The sequence below is a fragment of the Gallus gallus genome, chromosome 1 (assembly GCF_016699485.2).
Source record: "Gallus gallus isolate bGalGal1 chromosome 1, bGalGal1.mat.broiler.GRCg7b, whole genome shotgun sequence".
NCBI lineage: Eukaryota > Metazoa > Chordata > Aves > Galliformes > Phasianidae > Gallus > Gallus gallus.
In genome coordinates this window covers 63,001,258-63,025,651 of record NC_052532.1, presented here as the reverse complement: position 1 = coordinate 63,025,651, position 24,394 = coordinate 63,001,258, and the positions used below count along the sequence as shown (strand labels likewise).

General features: G+C 38.4%; 1 protein-coding gene across 15 annotated transcripts in view; it reads left to right on the top strand.

Annotated features, from left to right (window-relative positions):
- The window catches only part of EPS8 (epidermal growth factor receptor pathway substrate 8), a 131,236-nt gene that overhangs the window by 98,922 nt on the left and 7,920 nt on the right, over window positions 1-24,394 (top strand). For 12 of the 15 annotated variants that reach the window (XM_416405.8, XM_040655645.2, XM_004937962.5 and 9 more), the window contains 7 exons: window positions 1,314-1,388; window positions 1,998-2,146; window positions 4,679-4,862; window positions 8,904-9,037; window positions 12,609-12,720; window positions 13,417-13,560; window positions 21,067-21,304. In XM_416405.8, coding sequence (XP_416405.4) covers window positions 1,314-1,388; window positions 1,998-2,146; window positions 4,679-4,862; window positions 8,904-9,037; window positions 12,609-12,720; window positions 13,417-13,560; window positions 21,067-21,304 — 1,036 coding nt within the window. The remainder of the gene's footprint in view (window positions 1-1,313; window positions 1,389-1,997; window positions 2,147-4,678; window positions 4,863-8,903; window positions 9,038-12,608; window positions 12,721-13,416; window positions 13,561-21,066; window positions 21,305-24,394) is intronic. The other 3 variants (XM_040655696.2, XM_004937964.5, XM_040655688.2) reach the window with 1 other exon arrangement.

Sequence of the window (24,394 nt, the reverse complement as noted above, 5' to 3'; positions counted from 1 at the left end):
AATAAAAGGAATCTTCCAAGAAGCTGTAGCAGAGAAAATATGCACATTTTCTTTTTTTTTTTTTTTTAAATGTGCATTTTACTTGGAAAAGCTTGATGGTGGACAGTGCGTTCATGAAAATCATTGTTTATGGTTCCAGTCTGCCTCCAGACTTAACCTCTTTAATGATCTCCTGTGCAGTGATGAGCATCATGTCCAGGAATGCTTCATCTCATGTTGGTTTGTCTGATACTTGGAGCAGGAAGTTATCCTCATTGCTGGCAGTTCACCTTGTTGCTTTCCCAGCAGACATCCAGGTGGTTAGAATCTGCCATCAGGATGAGAGCTTGCAAGCATAATGCTTCTTGCAGCTGAAGCAAGAAGGTCTCATCAACAGGCTCCCTTTGATCAGGCTGCCTGTAGTAGATCCCAGCCACCAGATGTCCCTTATTAGTCTGGTCCCTAATTCTAACCCACAAGCTCTCAAACTTATAATGGCTGTTTTCTGGAGACAGCTCTTTCTAATCTAAGCTCCTCTTAGCATAGATGGCAACTCTCCCATCCCTCCTACCCTGCTTGTCTTTTCTTTCTAAAAAAAGAATGTTAAGAGCTATTAGGAAGAAAAGACAAAAAACAAACAAAAAAAAAAAAAAACCAACAAATAAAGAGCATCAATATACCATTAGGTTCACTGACTTTATCTTGTTCCCTGGACAGTGAAATTGAAGAAAATGGAGAGAGAATAAGAATGCTGTAAGAAATGATTATAGACTTTTCTTCAGTTTGGAGAAAGACGAAAAAGAGGGAGAATGTAATAAATGTGTGAATGGTTATGAGCATCACTGGAAAAAGTGAGGAAAGAATGATTGCTCAGTTTTCTTTTTAGAGAAGAACTACAGGGTATTAATGAAACCAAGAGGTGGCATATTTTCAAATGAGATGCTTCTTGACAATACATACAATTCAATTGTACTTCTTATTTGTGCAATATATGCTAAGATTTATATGGATTCAAAAGCAATTGTATGAATTTATTGAAGAGAAGAATCCATCAATGACTTTTAATACAAAACAATAGCATTTTGTAATTTTACTTGAAGAAGTCCCTGAGAAAATTGCTGGTGGATATATATAAAATTTTTTCCCAGATATTTTATGTTTGCCTTGTTCCTTCTCATACTTCCCTTAACACTTTCTCTTAGCTGATGTTGGAGACAAAACATACAACTTAGATGGACCTCTGCTCTCACTTGGGACAGTCATTTTTACCTGAAGTATTTATTGTCATAAATGTTAATTATATCTTAAAATTTGTCATTTTTCCTTTACCTTAGGCCAAATTAAAGTTCCATATCCAGAATCCTAGTGCAGCTGAACTGGTTCATTTTCTCTTTACCCCACTACATATGGTAAGCTTTTGTAATTTTTTAGGTATTTTCCTTCACAATTCTTGTATGATCTAAATTCTTTCCAGGAATAATGAGATTAAAAAGTGTCCCTGGAGAGCTACAATGGAGAAATGTGTATTCATGTGTATCTTCACCCAAGGATGAAGATCTCTTTAGAAAACAAGTTTTATCCTTTTTGCACATTAACATCTAATATATATATATATATGCATATATACATATGTTTAAAACATCTTTATCTTTGTTTGTATTGCAGTTAGCCATTATAATTTTAATAAACCAAATAAAGAAATAATGTACATAATGCAGGAGGCAAGTTGGAAGCGTAACTGTGTGCCAGTTCAATTAAAGTATGTGTTATTTTGATTAGTAGATTAAAATAACATTGACAGAAGTGGGTCTAAATATAAAGGTGACCAGAACAGCAGTCCTTCTGCAATAAATGGTTTTACTTCATCCATCCACAGGACTTAAGGACAAGTTAGCTTCTCAGAATTTGTTTATTTATTGAGTCGTAAATGTTTCCTAGCATTAATGTAAGTAACATATTAATTGTAACTTCCTTTATTATGTGTGTATTCTTTGTATTATTTTAATATTTTGATTTAGGTGGTGCAGACAACAGGAGGTCCAGAGCTTGCCAGTACAGTACTAAGTCCCCTCCTAACAAAAGATACCATAGACTTCCTACAATATACTGTCACGAGCGAGGAAGGGCAGTTATGGATGTCATTGGGTGACACATGGACCAAAGCCAGGTGAGAATAATTTCACATTTATTGACACAGTCTTAACCAGATGATCCACACCCAGCAAACTCAATAGCAGTTTAATGGGCTTTGGACTGTTCCTCACAACTATTATTTAAACTCTTTGGAAAGGAGCCCCTTAGCCTCACCGGGACTACTGAATGGCTTGGTTTTGTGTGTGGAGGGAGCAAATACAGACAGAATGTTTTTTTTTTCTTCACAGAATAAGGAGTAGAGACTAAATTATGTAAATTTATACCATCATTTCTTTTTCTTAACTATCTGTTTCATGCTTCCAGTTGCTTTCCACCCTTATTTTCACAACCCAACCAGTCTGAAATTGGTTAAAAATCAGTTGGAAGAAGTTGCAATAAATGAAAAAAATATGTAAAAGGGGATACAGATTTCTATTTTCAATTTCAATGCTTCTTTAAAAGCATCATAATGCTATAAGGAAAGTGCTTAAACTTTTAAAGAATGTTTATGGGCTGATTTGTGTTACACCTGCATACCCATAAAAGTCCCAATTAATTGATTTGCTGTCGCAGTGAGATTTCACTAAAATTTACTTTGTTTATGTATTTGTTATTTTTGAAGTGTGTATATGGTTTGAAATTACCTAGCTAAGTAAAATATGCAAAAAAAAAAAAAGATTAACAAAATGTGTTTTAACTCTGTAATCTGTAGTAGATGAGAACACGTGACAATGATTAAGCATGCAAGCTACAAAATGGGCTAGAAAAAGCAATTAGAGATCCTTGTGATTGCCAGAGAGTTGATCTCAGCACAGCTTACCTTTACCTACTCAGAGCTTGCTGGCTTCACAGCTGCTGGCTGCATCATGGTGGGCTTGCTGTAGAAATCTGCGTAGCACTGGAGCCTCTTGCAGGGAAAATGGATTATTGTGTAAAACGTTGGGCTTCTCATCTTAGGAAATACCTTAATAATTCATTTATTCCATCCTGAAAAAAGTGTAATTGAAAGAGAAGTAGCTCATACTGCACAAAGAATGAAGCACTTAGAATACTACTGGTTGACCTGTGAAGATTAGAAATTATAGTCTGTCTGATCTCAGTATGCAGAGGTACATTATGGAGCAGTTTAGTAAGATATATGATTGTTGAAACGTGAGGGTTACTGACCTAGCTCAACTCTGCCAATGGGCTCATAATTGCTGACTGGTCCTGCGACTTGTGTGACTGGCAGCATGTGCCCCTTAATTTTGAACAGTGTCAACAGTGAGACCAAGACAATGTAATGTATGTTCCCATTTCTTGTTCCACTGTGAAGATACAGTAATTTATTTCGCAGGAGAGTATGTCATGCATGGTGCAAAGGCAGAGCATGAAAGCATTAATTTAGGTACTGTGTATTACAGTAAAGAATGGGAATTAAGTGCTAAAAAATAATAGACTATTCTAAGATTAGACTTGACTATTAAAGAGTAAATGTGATGATAATTCTTATGCCCTGGAGAATGCAGAGTTCTTTACATTGCACTATAAGCTAACTCCTTCCTTAAGGTGTAGCTCAGCGCCCTAACCTTCCTTGCTTCATGCAAAGGCTGCTCCAAAAGTAATGCCTCCTATTTTATTATACTGGTCCTCTGGTATACATCAGAGGTGATGTTGGTGATATGGCAGTAGAGGTTGAACTTCCCACCAGTATTCAGTTACATTTTGTTCCTGTGTGACAGATGGCAGCAGAGGGGCAGTCTGACAGAATGGTGTTAGACATGGAAGTGCGTATGAAGCAAAGGTGTGTTACATGGAATTCCTCCATGTGGAGAAGATGGCACCCATTGGCATTCAGTGACTCTCACTGAATGTTTCTGAAGACCAAACAGTGGATGTGAGCAGTGATGTGGTGCGTGGTGCATTTCATCAGTGGTGACAGAGAGTCACCTCCATTGGTGCAGATTTTTTTGAGCACAGCATGCGGGCTGTTGTTCATCGCTGGTGAAAATGCATAGCTAATGGTTGTGACTGTTGAAAAATAGTATTTTGAGTAGCTGAGAATTTGCACTACGAATGAGTTTTATTCTGCTCTTTGTATCTGCTGTAGTTTCCATGGAAATAAATAGGAGGTGTTACTTTCGGAGTGACCTACATGTCTACTTTCAGTCTTTCATATAAAGTAGGCAGTTTCTTTGAAGTCTTTTGCTTGGTTCTTTAACACAAACAAAACATTGCAGCACAGCACTTCTTTCCTATCTAACAGTTATAACAAATCTTAGATGTGTTTGTGATTGATTCTTTTATTACTCATCCTTTGCTGCAAGCCAGAAATTTGTTTTGTTTTAGCACAGACAAGTCATTATGGCAGGAACAGTTTGCTCCTTGCTATGCCTTGCAGAAAAGTAGTTATGGTCACTAAATATTTTCTGCAAATTTTCTGTGGTCTAACACAATTGTGTCTGTACAGTAATCCCAGCCTCTCTTCTTTACTGTGATATTAAAATGTATTTCATTTTTTAGGAAACCTATGAAAGTAATATTCATATGAGCCTTGATAAAGATCTCTAATTTACTTTTCATGCAGAGCGGACTGGCCCAAAGACCAGTTCATTCCACCTTATGTTCCCCGTTTCCGAAATGGTTGGGAACCTCCTTTGCTGAACTTCATGGGAGCTCCAAATGAGCAAGAACTCAATAATTTGGCTGAGTCTGTGGCAAACTTTGCAGAGCAACAACGGAAGCAAGAAATAAAAAGATTATCAACTGAGGTAGGTTAACTGACAATGTTTTGTAAATTAGTGAAAAGCAGAATCAACTACTTTTTCATAGATAAAAATCTTCTGGGTTGCTGTAGGAGTGATCACTCTCTGCTACATCAGTGCAAGCTCAGTGTTCTTACAGAAAAGCTATATGAAACCAAATATCTGTTCAGCCACCAAAATGTGAATAGGAAAAATAGAAGGAAACTGCCTACTGCCCTCCTTGAACTTGGTGCATTTTCCCACATCAGCTGGGAGGACAATCTAAGCCCCTAAAGTTTGTTTTGATTCTTGTCCTGTGCCTTCAGGTTCCATTGATTTTGACTATATATATTTTAAGAAGAATTTGAATGAGGGAGTTGTCAAATGTGCATCCATGTGCAAGAATGCAAACAATGAAAAAAACCCCTATTGCCACTTTAAACACGTCAAAGATTTTATTTAGGAAGTTTTTTGTTTTAGGGGGAAATGAGCTTAAATTTAAAAATTTAATATATTGCAATAGCTTTAGTTTAATTCAAAGATTTTGCTGTCCAAGTTCCCCTGTTAACTATGATGAAATGGAAGCATAGCTGACAATTTTCTAAGTTCAATCCATAGACTTTCATATCTCCCTTGAGCAATTTATAGCAGTACTGCATTCAGAGTACATTTCAATGCTAAGATTATAGATCTATCAAGAGCATCGTTATAAAAGTATACTAGTGACAAAAATTGAATATAGAAAGGAAGATTCAAGGGAAAGATTTCAGAAGAATCACCTGAATACCGTGCTTTCAAGAAATATTTGTCATAGTTGCTATTGCTGGTTTTGAGCACGGTTCAGCTTTCTAGTGTTGAATTGCTGCCATGAGCATTTGCCCTGTCCTGGGGGAGTAGCTGGCCACTTTGCACTGTGCTGGCTGGTCCTGAGCATCTGCACAGGGATGGGGCTTGGGGCTGGCAGAAGCTAAAAAGGAAAAGCAGTTTCTATCTCATACAGCTTTCATTATGAAAACAATCAAAATTTAGAATATTTTTATGGTTAGGGTATTTTTCTCAGGTATGGGAGGTGTATTCAGTCTTAGCCTGGTAAAGTTGAGTTCATCATGTACTGTTTATCAGATTTTGTGGGATGACTTTCTCTTGCAGAGCAACTCTCTTAAGTTGTCTTGGAGACTAAAAAGCTTCTCTAGCAAAAGTTTATCAAAACTACCTGTGGAGAAGCTGTAACAAACTTTATTTTGATGAAAATTTCCACTTAAAAGCATACGCTACATGAAAAGTTAGCCAAGCGAAGGAGGCTAACGTGGTTCATTTTTGATTACTAAAAGCACTGCTTGTCCTTATACCTAATAGGATTCACAAGAATAAATACATCTTAGTTTTTCCCTATATATATATATATATATATATATCTTTTTTAATTGAAGAAAGCATTTATAGGGTTAATGGTCACAATAAAATGAAATGTAGCTGTTGCCCTCACCCAACTCCATACTTATCTCCCAAAAAAGCCTCATCAAACTTTGTTTCACTGCTGTTCTACATTGCCATGCAGGTGTGTTTTTTTTTTATGTTGTGCTCCCTGTAAGTTAAAAACAACAACAACAACAAAGCCCACAAACCAAAACAACAAAACAAACAAAAATCACAGTCTTTTCTCCGCTTTGATCATGTGAAATGTGCAAAAAAATATTGAAAAATAGAGGCAGCTTTATTATGATTTGATCATTGGTGAAGAAATATACTACATACATTGAATTAGCATATAAGTTGAAATAAATATTTTGAGGGGGCAAATAAACTGAGGTGTTTTGGTTGGATTGGTAGGTGTGCTGACTGCTATTTAGTCTTCAAAGGACTAAATAAGAGTAATAACAATGATATTAATAATAATAATAAGAATCATAATAATAGTCATAATTCATTGAAGACATCTGTGTAACTGGCACCTGTGATGTCAAGCCTTGGTTTCACAATTCCATTCAAGATGAGCAAGTCATTTAACCTTGGTACTCTGACTTCCCACGCCAGTGCCTCCTTAGCACATCCCTTAGGGGAGAAGTGCTGAGCTGCTCAATAGCTGTGAAATGTGCTAGGTGCTCAGCTGGAAAAGCTGCGCCAGTGCAAAATGTCTGCAGCAAAAGGAGCTCCCTGGAGTCCATGATACCAGAAGAATTATTATTTTATAGGTCTGTCATGAAAGCTTATTTAACAAAAGAGTGCTGGAAAAATGAGAGCCAACTGCTTTTTCCTGGACAGCACCAACAGAGGGGTGGCCAGCAGGTAGTGGGAGGTGATTGCCCACCTGCAGTACCACATCCAGGCCTGGGACCTCAAGCCCCAGAAGGACTTTGACCTGCTCCAACATGGAGCTGTTGGAGCAGGTCCGGAGGAAGCCATGAAGATGATCAAAGGGCTGGAGAACCTCTCCTATGAAGTTAGGATGAGGAAGCTGTACTAGTTCAGCCTGGAGAAGAGGAGGCTCCAAGGAGACCTCACTGTGGCCTTCCAGTTCTTAAAGGGGGCTTATAAACAGGAGGGAGACCAACTTTTTGCACGGTCTAATACTGATAGGACTAGGGGGAATTGCTTTAAACTAAAATATGGGAGATTTAGGCTAGATGTTAGGAACAAATTCTTTACTCAAAGGGCAGTGAGGCCCTGGCCCAGCTGCCCAGAGAAGTTGTGTGTGCCCCATCCCTGGAGGCATTCAGGGCCAGGTTGCATGGGGCCCTGGACAGCCTGAGCTGGTGGGGGCAGCCTAGCCTATGGTAGGGGGTTGGGTCTGGGTGGGCCTCGAGGTCCCTTCAATTCAGCCATGGAGACTTCACATGGCAGGGAACTGATGAGGAGAGTTCAGTGAGTGTAAGGCAACGCAAGTAATTCTTGTGTGAAGTAAAAACAAGTTCCTGCTTCCTGCAGGTCTTTTGATCTGAGACATAAAGTCAGTGACACTTGAGAGATTTTTTTTCAAAGAGATTTTAATAATGGTGCTTTTAAGAATTGTCTGTCTGTCGATTTTGTTTTTTTGTTGTTGTTATTGCTGTGTTGTTGTTTTTTCTGTACTGTTTTCAATGTCACAAACACTCAGCCCCGTTGCAAAGTGTCTCTCTGGGTGCCAAGTCAGCACTTAGAAATAAGTGGGCTTTTCTGTAGTCACATAGCAAGAAAAAAAGCCAGGCTTTAGAGATCTGGTGATTTGTGATGGCTGTCAGCTGTTTTATCTCGTTGTGCAACTGAATGGTGTCATGAGATAAAGATCTAAAATGGACATCTTCAATTTCATAATCTCTGGAAATGAACTGCTCATTTTATCTTTTGGGAAATGGACATTAAAGTAATCCTTAGTAGGACCAAAGTATCATTGCTGGATTTAAAGTTGGATTTTTTTTAAGGACTGCTGTTTAAAAGGAATTTTCCAAGTGTTTGAATATTCTTATATGTATGCTTGTAATAAATTGTGATTGTTTTCTTTAATTAAAATCCTTAATTACAGAGTATTACCTTCCTTTTCACATCCCTTCTTTGACTTCAACCACGTTCAATAAGAGCATAACTAACATAAATGAGGCAATTGATATTATGATCCTGCAGTGGGATGATAATTTTACTTGGAAGCTTTTATTTGTTATGCAGATGTATGTTTAGCTAGCTGAAGTTTTCTGGCTTAGCGTTCATTTAGAACAGGAGCTCAGAACAGCTGCTTAGTGCAGTTTATTTTAAAGCCACTCAGGCATTGCTTATGACCTGTGTTGCTGTAGCAATATGTAAGAGAGGGCATGGACCTTGCCCTGGAGAACTGTTTTCTCTCAAGAATATCTACTGCAATATTAATGCAGCGGATGACTTTGGATAGAAATTCTTTTATTCTTATCCTTTTGATCTCTCTGTGTACGTATTTGAAACGCAGAAGCTATTAACTTTTCATAGCAGAACTATGAGCACCTGAGAGCAAGGCCGTGTGAGTGCTGGCAGGGAGCGCAGTGCCATGGGTCAGGGGAAGCAGCACGTTGCAGTGCATGACACTAATCCCCTTTGTGGCTTTGTCTTTATTTTGTCTTGCAGCCTCCCAGTGTTCCCGACTACCCTCCAGCCGATGGGTACGCATTCAGTAACACAGTGTACAAAAGAGGGCCTCTGCTGGACCAAGGGGCGGCTGTTGCTGCCTTTAAGCAAACTGTTAGCCGCCATGTAGATAGGTAACACTGAGTCAATGGCATATGTGGTGCTGTGGATAACTGTCCCGACTTACTGACTTGTGGCTATTGGGGTGGTGGTGTCTCTGTTGGCCTCAGGTTGTGCCGGGAGCAGACCCGTATTTCTGTAAGGCAGCCGCTCTGACTGCAGCAGGTGTCTGCCTGTGTTTCTCCAGGGTACATCCTTATGGCTCTTTCAGTATCATTTCTATGAAACTGCTGTGTTTATGTATGCTGTGAAATTCATGCTTTTGTCAACAATGATATAGTGGAATTCTAACTTGATTAAGGACACAAAATCCTCTTGTTCAGGTTTAAACTTTATTTCTGCTTTTGTTTCACTTATTTAAAACTATTCTTTGCTTTTTTTTCTTTTTTTTTCTTTTTTTTTTTTTTGAACTACAAAAAATGACAAGTTCACTCTGAGATTTATCTGTCTGTTTTGAATGATTGTTTGATTTGCTGAGCTGCTCACTTGCTGCCCTGTTAGCGTCCTTGCTTTGGGTGTTCTGGGCCAGTGCAAAAGTGCCCATGTCTAGTGACTAATTTTTACTTCCATTCTTTCTACGATCAAAGCTCTGAAATGTTTGTGTAGCAACCAGGATCTTTCTGTACACGCACTTTCATTCCCTTCATTTTAGCCTAAGTCTGATTAGCTTAATGATGAAAATCACTGATCCTTGGAGTCTCAGCCATCTCTGCGTGGAAAATTTCTGCCAGTACAAGCTATGAAAGTAAAGTGGTGCTGGGATTGATCACCCACGCCAAACTGTGTATGTTATATACCCTTACATTAACAGTAGTTTAACTGATTTCCCATGGAAGGTGCTTAAGCCATGTTTTGGGTGTCATATTGCTGGTAAAAACAGCATCGATGTGACTCTGTTGATGCAAACCTTTGCATAACCCCTAATTTTGAGATGTTTGGTAGAAGATCCAGTTGTTAATCTGCATGCAAACAAATTCCCACGTGGTGTGCAGGGTGAGGACTCCATTGTTTTCCTGAACATCCTGAACTCTTTATTACAACAACAGCCATAGTAGTCATCTCTAATCATTTTCTCAAACTTGGTTACTTCTGGAGTTCTTGTCTGAGGACCACTCAGCTTGAAATCTAAATGATCTGCACTCAAAATTCCTTTCTCTTTCATCTGTAATGTGAGAAGACCCATTTTGTCCTTTCAGAGTAAGACTATTATTTGCAAAGGCTGCTACCTCTTTTTCAAGTTTAGAGAGTGGGACTATTGCATTGCCCTGTTGATGGTATCAGTGTATCTGGCCGCAGCTGAATGAGTCATCCAAGCTTCCTTAGTAGCAAGTAAAGAGAAAAGAGCATTTCGTGTCGGGTGAAGCAGTTCATGTCAGGTGAAGTCTTTTGAAAGATGTCAAATGAGACATGCTGTGGAGGTGCCTGCTTCTCACAGTTGATGGTAGGAGGGAGTCTAGATGGCTAGCACTGATGCAGACATGTACAGTGAGCCACTATGTCCCTGTCCAGCCCAGCATGAACTTCCTTTTATTAATTGGCTCTTGAGGCACACAACATGAGCCCAGTAGGAGTTTGTTACTGAATGAAAGTAAAGCTAAGTATATGAAAGCTATTCATATGCATTACCCTAAGTAAATTCCATTTGAAGATAAATTTTAAAGCACCTGTGAATAAGCAGGAGTGGGTTTTGGGGAAGGAGTGAGAAATAGAAGCTGAATATTTCAGCCACCGTTTTCTGGTGCTTGTTGAAAGCTGGCTTTCCTTATGAGCAGTCTGAAGACAGTGACTGAGCCACCCAGTGTCTGCAGAGGGACAGGTAGGTTACGCATTGTGCAAGGAACCTGTAACCACGGGGACCTTCAGTGAGTCTTATTCCAAGGCGCCAGGACCTCCAGTAAGGCATGCTTTCTTTGGATGACTTAGACTAAGTGTCAGGATCATAAACTTAGAGCATGTTACTAGCTATACCAGGGGCTCTCTCTGATGCTGAAAGAGTACTGAGCCATTTTTTTCACTAAGTTGTATCATGTTTCAAATTCGTATGCCATATAGTTTGTTCTTGTGCTGCCGTTTGGGGAATAACACCTTGGGACCCCATGCGATCCACCAGGCTCTCGTGCAGCCTTGAGGGGGATATCTGTCCCTCAAGTAAACTCCTTAGCACATTAAGCTAGCTTTGAAAAGTTGTGGTCTCTTAATAAGTGTACAACTACTGTCCAGCCAATGTGCTGGGGATGCTGCTCTTGATTTTTTTAATTCTTCCTAAGTTATGTTGTATGGAGGGATCAGGTTAGATTGCTGTGGACAAGTTAGGAAGACAGAGTTAGTAAACTGGGTTTGGAAAGGCGGTCTAAAAGTAAACCACTCTTTAAGTTGTGTTAGTCATAGCACTTCAAAATTGTATAAATTTTGAGTGGGTGGGTGAAACAATTGGGATTACTCACAGGTCTCTAAACCTCATAACAGGTATTCTGCAGGCTGTGGTTCATCCCATGTTTTTCACTCTCTTTAAGTGCTCGAAGTCTCTGAGTGTTTTGTCTTTCTTTCCAAATAATACATTTTCAATCTAAATATGACTGTTTCTTTGTTCTGTTCTTCAATTCAAGTGAGACAGTTCTCCACAGCCATGCAATAGCTAGGTAACTACTGGATTCCTGAGACACACACCTGGGAGCCGTGGTTACACAGCACAAACATCAGCAACCATCAGCATTTGTATCCCTGTGCTGTGATGTTGTATGGCAAGCCCTTGTTTGTGCAACATTTTAACTGTTGTGTTGTTGTTTTTTTAATTATATTTTTATTTATTTAACTTTACTGCTTGATACGGATTTGGGTTGTTGGGTGTCATTTGCAACAGGTGAATAATGTTACTGTTTCTTTCCGATGTGTTTTGAGGGGCTTGGGGGATTTCTCAATTTGAAGAGGTGGCACATTAAAGAAACTAGTAACTTGTTACCCAAAGGTTATCTGAACAGATTTTTCCTCAAAGAAAAGAGAGCTGCTGAGGTATACTGTGGTATGCTTAATTCTACAAAGAACTGTTCTTAACTGCCTAGAAGTAATTCCACATTTATAATTGATGCAATAATTTGAGGTTCTTAGCGGTAATGATATCTTATGGACAATTAAGAGAAATGGCCTACAGAGGAAAGTGTTTTTTAAATAGGATGTATTTCCATTGGTAGCAATGTCAATTGTGACTTGAAGCTTTATTTGTTATAAATACTAGCAATACAATTTTGTGCAAAGCGCGAGTTACCGAGTACTCATTAGTATAGCAAATGATCATTTAATCTTCTGTTGTTCTGTATAGGAAAACAGACTAAATGTAGTGTGCATATTTATCTTAAAACAATGTCACTTGCAAATCTAATATGGTATCGTACATATACACTTTTTTTACTCTTTTTTTTTTTTGTTGTTGTTGTTGTATGAATATTTAGTCAATATAATTTGAAGAGAGAGTTCTGTAAGAGCAACAAGCTATCTCCTTTTTTGTGTGTGTGTAAATGTTTTGCAGCTGGTTGTTTGTGGTTTTACATGCTTGAACATCTCACTGAATGTTTGATCTTTGCATTGCAGAAACTATGAGGCACACAATAAAACACAGTCCAAGAAATATGCCAAATGCAAGTATGAATTTATGGCAAGAAACAACAGTGAGCTTTCTGTCCTGAAAGAAGAGATTGTAGAGGTAACATTTTTGCAGAAAGAAAACATGGATTTATGATAGTTATGACTCATTTCTCTAGAGACCAGTGCTGTAAATATAACTGTGTATTTCTTCTGTCATCTCTAGTATAGCTTTTGAAACATCATTCAGTAGTATGTAAATAATTGGCTCTGGCAAGCACTACATGCCTATGCAAAGGGCAGAGTGAAAGACCATCCTAGAAGCTATTGGTACTGTGAGAGGCAGATGAATGTAGAAGGGAAGAAGAAACAGAAAAAAGTGTTTTGTGTAAGGCTACACTCAGGTAGCCAGAACCCAGATTTCTGCTATCTTTCCTGCCCCAGTTTTCTCCTTACTCAGAAGTGCACTCTCTCCACATTTTTATCATCTTTTCCATGGTCTTTTAGTAGATTCTCCTTTTGCCAGCAGCATGTAGGTTGTAGAGATGCAAGCCTCTCTGCACAAGTACTTGATTTTAACTCTGCTGTGTTGTCCTATATGTATCTGAGTTTACACAGGTTTATTTTACTTCCATATCCTTTCTACCTTATAGCATTGGTTACAGTGGTAATCAAGGGAGCCTACAGTGGCTTCCAGGTGACAGCAGCACAAGGTCTGTTGGCAGCCAAAGAACCTGGCTATGATTTTGTTTGGAAATGATGCACTGTGTAAGTACCATCAGGAAATATATGTAATTATTTTAACAAATTATTTCAGATTCTGGATGATAGGAAGCAGTGGTGGAAGGTCCGGAATAAAAGCGGCAATACAGGCTTTGTGCCAAACAACATTCTGGACCCTCTGAGGAATTATGAAGGTGGTCTGGGATTGCCAGAACCTGTGTACACCCGTGCCATCCAGGTACTGTTTGCTCAGTAGAAGAGAAGCTTTTTATTGAAGTATGTAAAGAGAAAGAGATTCACAGCAAAGCTAAAATGTCTGCACAGGCTACCAATGTCAAAAGGTTAATATTTCTTCTACAGGCTGAAGTTCATTTCTGTATTGCATAGAGTAAAACAAGAAAATAAAGATACAGAGATAAAGCAAAATAGAGATGTAACAAAAGAGAAATGTAGCAAAGTAGAGATATAGAAAAATCTTCTCCTGTAAGTTTTTTTCCTGCTTATTTACTAAGAGCTAGTAATTTCCATCCTAGTGGATGCTTATGCATTTATTTTAATTGCAAATATCCTTTGTGCATTGATAGCTGTTGATGCCAAAGAAGGAGTTTGAATTATTTAAGGTAGGGTCATCTTTGTGCGTTCTAAGAGAGTGAACTTTTCTTTCTTATTTTCTCTCTCTGCGTGTGTTTCTATCTTTGTCCTAAATGTATTTAATTACTGTGATTTCAGAATTATAAAAAGCAGATGTTTTTACTTTTGAATTCACAAAGCAGGTATTTTCAATTATTATCCCTGTGCATCATCAGCACTTTAGTCTTCTGACCTAATTTTGATTTTCTTTCTTTCATGTTATGGTATGGAATTAACATTTTTCTTCTTGTTTCGCATATGTGCTGAAAATAATTAAAGGATAAAATATGCAAAAACTAAAGCAAAGAAAAGAAACCAGCACCCCCCTTGCATACACCTCTGCCCTCTAAAAGATCTTACATCAGTGCAGTTGTCCACCATTTTCAGATGATTTTGAAAACTGTGCAAATAGATCTGGATTAAGCTGAAGTTCCAGACGACTCTGAATGAGACTTTCAAACCAAGGAGATGCCAAACTTCTGTTGAAACTTGAATTAAATTTTATTTCATGAAATATTCATTCCTTCTGTCTACATACACCAGCTGATGATTGAAAAACAGGAAATGCTGTGTAACTGTTAGCAGTCTGTATTGCAGACTCATCTAAAAGCCCCAGCTGAAGGTGCCACTGTGCCAGACAACGTGTGCAGAGCTATCTTGAAAGCTGCAACTTTTACAGTGTTTCCAGTCTTTTTACAGATACGGAAAGTCTCTTGAGAAATGGGTCCTATGTTATTTCTGGCACAATCATGGCTGACATATCTTGAGCTTAGTGGGCTTTAGTCAGATCACTTCTGAGTTTTCCCTGTCCTTAACTGTTTGCCAGTGATGTATGAGCTCTTTCAAAACTGATTTTTCTTTTTAGCTCTGTGTGAAGTGAAGCATGTATCTGGAGTGCTTTTCAAATCTCGATTTAAAGGGCTGACTTATTTTCTTTAAGTGCATGTTAATTCTGTGTGTTTGGAATTTGCCAGGAAATATTCAGCGGACTGAATGAGTATAGAACCGAGTAGAGCTTCTCATACTATATTTTTGTTGAAATGCTCTGAAGGTTTTGAAGTTTTCTATTTGAAACGATTGCGTGACATGGGAAATAGTAAAATAATCACTTTCACAAAGCATTCTCTATGAAGCCATGAAAATTAGGGACGGAGAACAACACTGAAGATAATTTTGACTCTTTCCCTCTGGCAGGTTGTTCCCTACAGCTTATTGTTTATTTTAGTTGTAGCTTTAGCATATTCAAATGTGAGCTTCAAGTGCTGTGAAACTGTTTAAGAATATAACAAATTACACAGGATAAAGGGAGTCTTTATCGAGTGTGTCAGTGATGTTGTTCTCAACTTTACAGTGATTATGATACACTTTTCAGAGTACTGCGTGTGCTCATTCATCTTCTTCTCTGTGATAGATACATGGTTCGTTTGGGTTCTGTTTGCGTAACCGTATTTGTTTTCATAACAGTACTATGAGACATTGCTGCTATTTCAGAGAGAAATGAGGCACTGGAGAGATCACTGCCTGGCCCAAGGTCAAACAGGAGAGCTTGCGGGCAGAGCAGGGAACAGAAGCTCTTGCTGTCAGTGCCTTCACAAGACCTTGAACAAGAGAAGGCTCTTAGCACCAGGCTGTGTGTCTTCAGTTTTCAGAAAGCTCCTTTCCAAGTGGTGTGTCAGCTGTGGTGAAAGGCCTGCTCCACTCTGTGGTGGATGAGTGGCATGTACAAGGGACACGGCCTCCAAACCATTGCTGGCCAAAATAGATTTCCATGATATTATGAAGAAGTAAGGATTCAATTGCAAGAGAACACTTTTTCTTTCTGTTATTCTCCATACCGATTCCATTACTCTGAGAGCTGGATGCCTGAGTATCATGGTTATTCTTAGAGCTGCAAAGTTTTACTCTCACTGTGTTCCCTCCGCTAGGAACCCATGAGTCCTTGTGGCAGATTAGATTCTAATTTTTCTCTCAATCCCTTTCAGGATCTAGATCCCAGATAGGATCAGTTCAGTGCTTGCACAGAACTACAGGTGACACCTGCAGGAACGCTGCAAGCAATGCCTCATTAATTTAATCATCTTTGTGAGGCTGCATTAATACATTGTCTTTCTTCTGATTAGAAATATTTATTTATTTATTTATTTATTTACCTGGCATTTTATCTCCAGTAAAACCATCTCGTTCAATATTTCTGTACATTTATTAGAGCATTTTGATGTTTTTTATCTTCCACTACTGTTAATTATACGCTCTCAGTTTCCTTTGATGTTGGTCATTTAGTCTGCCTCGTTTTTTAAAGCAGCAGTCATAGTTTACCATCCTCTACAGATGAACATCAAGTTTTCCAAGCACTCAAACTTCTCCTTATGTACAAGTTTTTCTGGTGAACTTAGGAACTAATTAATAATAATATTTCATTTTTACCGTGCCTTTTATTTATTTTCAATGCTTTTTAGAAATATGAGAAACATAATTATAGTAGAGATGTGTATCTTGCTGGGTGTGATAATTAATCTCATGACACCCTTTGTGAGGTGAGGCAGCTACTTTCTCAGTGACAGATAAAATCCTGAGGCACAGAGAGTAAATGTTAAACCAAATGCAGTGCTGTAGTCTTATTTTAATAAATCTTATACCGTCACACTTCTGTGGATAGTTATCCAGGAGCCATGATTCTTGTATGTAAACACCAAACGTCTTTACCTCATTTGGGACAAAAGACCTCCTTCTTTGTTGGCAATCTCCCCTCAAGTCTCTTTCAAGTCTCTTTGTTTAGCAGCTCACTGAAAATATCTCTCTGTGGGAGTTTGTTTTCTCTCAAGTACAGTATTTGTGCTCCAAGTTAGTGTCACAGTGTCATACTCATCTTTTGCCAACTGGTATCTTTCCTGCAGATCATGTTTGATAATGAAGAGATGCAGTTGCCAGGTGTTCATTCTGTCGTGGCTAAAGAGATGTCATAATTTGTGATCATGAGCCAGTATCTTTTTTACTTTTTTCATATTGAATGCTCTTTAAAGTTGACATCAGAGCAAGGCTTTTCGATGGCTTTTAAAGGAAGGTACCTTTCTGTCCAATTTGACATTGATCCAATCCCAAATTATGGACTGACACTTACTACACAGAAGTGTACTTGAATAATTGTAGAAAGTATGTGATCCATGGTGAGAATTGGAAATCCACAGTGTGCCTCCCCATCATATATATTTTTGTAAGAAACGGAGGCTAAGCATGGCTAATACTAATCTGCTTAAGTAAATTCTGTTCAAGTTGTTGTTTTTGTTTGTTTATTTTGCTTTTTTGCCCTCTAATACACATTTTTGCAGAGAAACATAAATTTCTCTTAATGGGATTTCAATAGGCAGATGGTTGACTCTACGTAATAGCCGAGTCCTCCAAAGGAATCTCAAGACTTCATTTGAAATTTGCTCTCCCAGTTCTAGATACTTCATTGTCCCTTTTGGGTGCAGGAAGTTGGTTCTTTTTTGTCTCTTAAAATACAGCCAAAGGAAAGAAGGCACATGCCTCAGAATGAGAGGTCCACAATGTGGGTCTCAAGAAAACATCCAAACCACCATGCTGTTGGCTAATCTAAAGCCACTCCTGGTGTCACTGCCAACTTCAATGTGACGCTAAAATATTCATAAAGAGAGTAAATAGAAAGTTCTGTGTTAACTTAATGAGAGCACTTCCCAACACTAACACTGCTTGTGGTTGTATCCAGTGACTCTTCAGTGCTAAGTATTTGCCATAGCTTGAATGCACGTTTCCTGTTTTTGATGTCAAAATGTGTTTGAAAACGCATTGCTCCCTGCTGTTTTGTTTTGTTTTGTTTTGTTTTGTTTTTAACAGTGATTGAAAACTAGGGCTGATGCTGGTACATAAAAAATTTATATAAAAAAATAGATCAAATCATATTGAATCTTGATTATTTTTACACCATCAAGCCTGTAGCATGTTGAAAAAGAGCTTTGGAACCTCTGTTCTTTTCTCCCATTGAATAAAAACATTTTCTGTCAAAAAATGATAATAACAATAATCTAGTTCCAGCAAGCTTCTCTGATATATCCAGATTATTATCAGTGTGCATCACCGTTGTCCAAAATAATATAATGGATTTGTTCCAGTTGACATGAACTAAATGTATTCCTAAAAGAAAAACAAAATGCAAGGAAGCAACAAAAAAACACAGAATTTTTCTGATGGCTGTTAGTGAATTAGTGGGTACATGTGTGTCAGCAGCAATCTTTAACTTGTTTTATAAACTAGTAAATAATTTTAAGCTCAAATAAATAAGCTTTTGTCACCATACCCACTCTGATTTGATTCTTAATGTTCTGCAGTTATGTGTTCTGTGCATTCTTCTTTTTTTTATTGTTGTTTTTTTTAAACATTAATTTTCTGTCTGTTTGGATAAGTGCTTTGAAAAGAGCTTACTGCTTATGTGGTGTCACATACATGTATTGAGGTAACCACTACTCCATTTGTTTTCCAAAAAAAGCCAACTCATGAGTTGCTCAGTGAGTAAGAGAAGCTCATCATTAGCATCAATGTTCTTTTGCTTTTAAATTGCTAATATGTATGAAATTTCAGGAGCTATGTGTGAGGCTATTACTGTTTACCTTACTAACAATACTCTTTGATATGATTTATTCCATTTTCCTCACAGCAATTGCTGGGAGAGCTTTCAGAGGTAATAGAATTACTGTTCTGATATTAAACCTCAAAAATTATTCTTTTGGAGTGTGTAGTTACCAAATTCTATAGAGCATGCTTGTTTTGTTTGTAGCAGTGAATAGAAACAATGGGATGCATGTGTGGATGTCCTCAGAATATCCAGAATTAAAGAAAGGAGTGTTTAAAAAATGAAAAAAAAAAAAAAGATGTTAAATTGATTCAAGTGTATAATTATTTGTTGTGCAGTGTTCAAGAAAATCTGAAGTGTATTGCCCTGTAGTTTCGTCTTTAAATTTAGAATTTGAGCGATGCTTCCAGTTTAGTTTCTATTTTCACTTCAGCATGTAGTAAGTCATTTTGATGAGACTTGTGATTGCAGTACAATGTTTCAGAAGCTACATTAATAGCATCTGTTGAGAGCTATGTGTAATGTTTCGCTATCGCTTCTTCTGGATTGAGATTGCAGTGACATGCAGCTGATGCCTTGGTTTGTAATGAATCCTCTCTACCATTAAAAGAGTGATGCTTTTTCCTTGCACATTGTTTAGGAAGGTCAGGGACACATGTGATGGTACACTGTGGGGATAACAGTCTAGACATTTGAATTTGTGAACAAGCCACAAACTTTTCTATATATTTTATTAAAATATATTAATATCAGTGAAATTCTTAAATTCATTAAGATAATTTTAGGTATGTTGTAGTACATCTATGTGCAATAGATTATGGAATGCTTACTAAATACCTACTAAGGCACTGTTTCCACAAAAAGACAGAATTATTAAGTACACATTATACTGCTTGTTCTATTTTATATTCCACATTTCACTTTTTCGGCATTTGACATTTTAGAAAATGTTTTGTTGTCTTTACATCAAAGTACTGGAATACAGAAACGTCAGTCATATGATTCTTATTTTTATTTTCATTTCTCCACAGTGTACTACAGAAAATGAATACAAAATAACCCACATGAATGCCTCTAAATCATTTAAATGCTAAAAACTGAAACAAAAAAGGTTTAATGACAAATGTATTGTAGGTCAATATGTTTGCTTCAGTTGCTGACTGCTGCAGTTTAACTGAAAAATGATCTAAAGAAGGCAAAATGCATTTTTTTTCCCTAGGCTTAATGGAGCCTGATTGGAGAAATTTGGGGCTGGTGTAACTCTGCATTGCTTAGCTATAACAATCCCAGTTCATGTTCGCTACAAAGTGCTTCTTCCATAGGTTAGCTGTGTACCACGCTGGGGATTCCAGTATGAGGGCAGCGGTTGACATTTAATGAAGGTCTGCTTGTTTTCAGGGCAGTGATGTGATGTTCAGTTTCTAATATATGACTCCTACAAATATTTCCCTACTTGATCTGCCATAAACCCGCTGCCCCCAAGAAATTAGTGACTGGCGTTTCAGGAAGGAGCAATGAGCCTGGGGAATGTACTCCTCCATTTTCATACCAAAGAAAGCAGACTTCTCATAACTTAAAAATGAGGCATCAGTACTGAGCAAACAAACTTTAATATTAAAACTTCAAGCTTTGTCAGTCCAAAACCGTAGAGAGGGATCAGTGTTAAAATAATGAGATGTGGAATTTGAACTGTTGGAAAGAAAAGGCTAGCAGAGTTGCTTACGACCTTCTGGGCTTGTCTGTCACTGGGATTGCTTTGGGAAAATGCATGCCTTTTCCTGCAACTGGCACCATTTTAAAGGCAAAGAAGGAGAGGAATTATTCCGCAGAATTAATTTTGAGGCACCTGCCAGCTAGCTATTAACAGCAAGTTAATTTGCATGCTGCTGGAACACTTCATAAAGAAGGGGGAAAAAAAAAAAGCCAGCAGCCTTATTCAAAGAACTGTGGTGTTTGTGTTTAATCGCATTGTTGCGCATAGTGCTCATACAGATAGTTGAAACGGCACAACTCAATGGGTAGGAGGAGCAGGAATCTCTTAAACAGTGTCTGAAGTTCAGGAAACAATGTGCTACCTTAAATTCAGTGACGTTCCTAAGTTAAACCATTAGTCAGGCTTAGGAGTGACTGGATGCATTCATTTTTCACTCTTTCTAACAGCATTTCTACAACATATGTTTCTATGCTGATAAACTCCAGCAATTCAAAAATTTTGGAAGCTGTTCAAAAGTGCCAGATAGTAAAGTTCAGGATTTTAAAACAATTTTGTTTATAGAAATCATCTGCTTGGAAGAAAGAAGCACATTTCAGATGATGTGATTGTTCTGAATTTTATGTCTGAAAGAGAAGGAAAAATCATACCAGATCACATTTTGGCAAATGTTATAACTTTATCTGGCAAGGGTGACTTTTTGTGCAATAAATGAAATCAGATGGTACAGAGCACCCCAGTATTTTCTCCAGAAGCCAATTTGTCTAACTTCTTGTCCAAGTTCTGTTGTCAAACCAAGTCTCTCTACATCTTTTCAGAAACAAAGGACAGACTATGTCGCTAAACAACCTGATCCGGTTCCTGCTACTCCTTCACCGCCTCCAATGCCTGCTCCAGTTCCTGCAGCTGTCCCCCTCCCTCCGAGCACCCCAGCACCCATCCCAGTTCCTGTGCCCAAGGCACCAGCAACTGTCAGCCGCCAAAGCAGCACCTCTAGTGACAGCGGTGGTAGTGTTGCACGAGACAGCCAGAAGCACAAACAAGCTCCTGTGGACCGTAAGTTTGTCTAAGAAGCAAAAGAATGTCTCTCTCCCATCCTTGTATGTTTTGCTTAATCTTCAAATTCCTTAAAGCCTTATGTTTCAGATAAATGTTTAAGAAATGTTTAGATGTAACCCCATATTTAAAATACACGTGTTCTATGTGTAGACAGTTCTCTATACAATCATGAAAGTAAGTAGGAGCAGAAACAGCCTTGCGCCTGTGCCAGTCCTGGAATAGTATATTCTCACATTCTCTTCTGTTATGACTATCTAGGATCTTCATTTGGTTTTTAACACTGCAAATGCTCATGTTGTTATTCTGGATAATGTACGCTGCCTGCCTAAATTCACTACGGCATTCTAGTTAAATCACTTTTGAAATCAGTTGGGCTCTTTTTACACTTCTCTCCACAATCATCCATATTTCTAGGGCATTTACACCTTTCTGTTGGGCACCTCAGAACAGTAAGGACACTGAGGTGCTTGAGCAGGTCCAAAGAAAGGCAACAAGGCTTGTGAAGGGCTTGAAGAATATGCCTTGTGAGGAGAGGCAGAAGGAAGTGAGGCTGTTTAGTCTGAGGAAAAGGAGGCTGAGGGGAGACCTTATTGCTCTCTTCCAGTATCTGAAAGGTGCTTACAGCGAGAGTGGGGCTGGTCTCTTCTCACTGGTGATAGGTGACAGGACAAGGGGAAATGGCCTTAAGTTGTGCCAAGGGAAGTTTAGGTTGGATATCAGGAAATGCTTCTTTACTGAAAGGGTTGCTAAGCACTGTAATAGGCTCCCCAGGGAGGTGGTTGAGTCACCATCCCTGGATGTGTTTAAAAATCATTCGGATGTGGTGCTCACAGACATGATTTAGTGGAGGGTTGTTAGAGTTAGGGTAGTATGGTTAGGTAATGGTTGGACTGGATGATCTTTAAGGTCTTTTCCAACCTGAGTGACTCTATGATTCTATGAAATACAAGTGCAAGGCTTGCAAGGAGGCTTACAGTGGCTGATGCATAGAAAACACGTTTTAGTGGTAGTGTGGGAGACTTGTCTTTATAACCAGGACCCTTGGTCAAAGCAAGGGCAACTGGCAGGCCACTAAGCAAATTTATGTGTCCTTGTCTTAGGAGAATTAGAAGACATAATCCATAGCTCTATCGATGGAAAAACATGATAACCTACAGCCAAGCAATGTGTGGCAGTCATGAAGTGTTCTGCTTAAGGTTTCCTTGTAATTATAAACCATAGCTGCTGCTGAAGCTCCCACTCTATATCAACTGAAAAGGGGTTAGCTTAACATAATTTCTCTAATCAATAATTTGTCCTAAATATACTTGAAGTAATGAAATTGCCTAGCTCAAAAATAACTGAAACTTGTTGGCAAGCACTTGCAACAGCTTCTAAACCAGTACTTCTTAAAATAATGAGTTTCTTGCTTTTCTAATCCCCTTCCTTATCAGAAGATCTGATTTCCACCTGAGATGAAAACTGAAACCAAGTGTAGTCCTTTCTGTAGAAGGCCCCTTTCCCCACACTCCCAGCAGATGGGAAGCATCCCTGCTTGCATACGCTCAGCCTGCTATGGCATTGCCTGGTGGTAGACCAGCTCTCTCCTAGACTCTGAGCTCAGGAAGACTCTGTGACTCTTTTCAGCTTTCTCATGCAACAGTCTAGCTGGCAATTAGAACAGCCTCTTGGGAGGAACACGCCTCACTGCTGCTTCCCAGACAAATAGTAGGGCCAGCCTCTGCCTTTGGTTTGTCTCTTAAATGAAAAACACCAACCTGAGGAGTTTGTTACAAAAGATGTGGAAGTTGATAGTGAACTTCCCCCCAAATAATTGATCTTTTTATCTCCATTTAAGATGCTCTTCACATGCTGCAGCAGATGCGCATTTCCTTGAATCCATTATGGCTCTCTCTGTCTGCTACAGATGATAAATTTGAAGGCCACTCTGGCTTTAGGCATGGGATATGAAGGGTTGCTGTAGACCAAGTGGTTGCAAGGCATCATCTGCAGCCCTTTAGGTTCCACTCAGGCCAAGACCTTGCTTGATGTCTGTAATCTCACCAGGGGTTTAAACTCGAGCCCACTAGGCTTCAGGTGCCTACATCCCCAGAAAATTCCTGCCTCTACAACAGTTGTGGACAGCCCTTCCCAATCAGCTGCAGGGAATGTGCACTGTAGCAGCCACCTCTACTGAGTGCATTTTGTTTGTTCATGATAATGCATCTAACAGTAGTAAGAATTTGTTATCTAACAGCTAAATATTTATCTTCTGATACAGTCCTGGTCTAGATAAAACCTAAGTCTTCCAAAATCTGTGTAAATAGAGGCACAATAGCAATTTTCTTGCTCTCTTCCTGTTCGGGAGAGGAACTGGTGCATACTACAGTAACATTGCCCAGAGTCTTTATTTGTATATCACTGAGCATGTCATTTTGGCTTCCAGTTCATACTTTGAAAAAAAAAAATATCTGCATGCTTCAGATATTTTGCTGGAGATACTTTGTCCACTTTCAGCCTGGGGCCTGGGGCTATTTTATAAAAGGAAGAAGAAAATGGTTAAAACATGGATTTTTCTTTTGTAATCTAAATTGTAATTGGGAAAAAAAAGAAACCTACCTTGTTTTTATTCATATGACCGGCAAGAGGTATGAGTCCTTGGAGGATTCTTGTGAAAATATGAAATGAAGAGAGATTGAAACATTTTTGCTGTCTTATTGTTTTTCCATGTAGTGCTGTATCATCTTCCCCTGTTGCTATCAAGTGTAATGGGAAGACAAGAAAACTTTTGCCATCCAAATGAGTTAGAAAAGTTAATGTAGTTACTCTTTGGGCATCAAAGTGAGAATGTGGAATAATGGCAACTGAAAATATCTTGTTAAGGAAATGGAGATTTTTCTAGATCACTTAAAAGTTGCACGTCAAGTATTTCTGTAGTAATACCAGAGTTAATGCATGTTGAGGTTGTGTTAAATCAGTACGTTCTCTGTCTCTGAAGATGATTACACTATTTCAGGGTCTACCTATTTTTGTGAAAATTTCTGTAGGTTATTTGTTATGCATTTAAAAATATATTTGGCATTCCAGTTTGTTGATTGCTGGTGACTG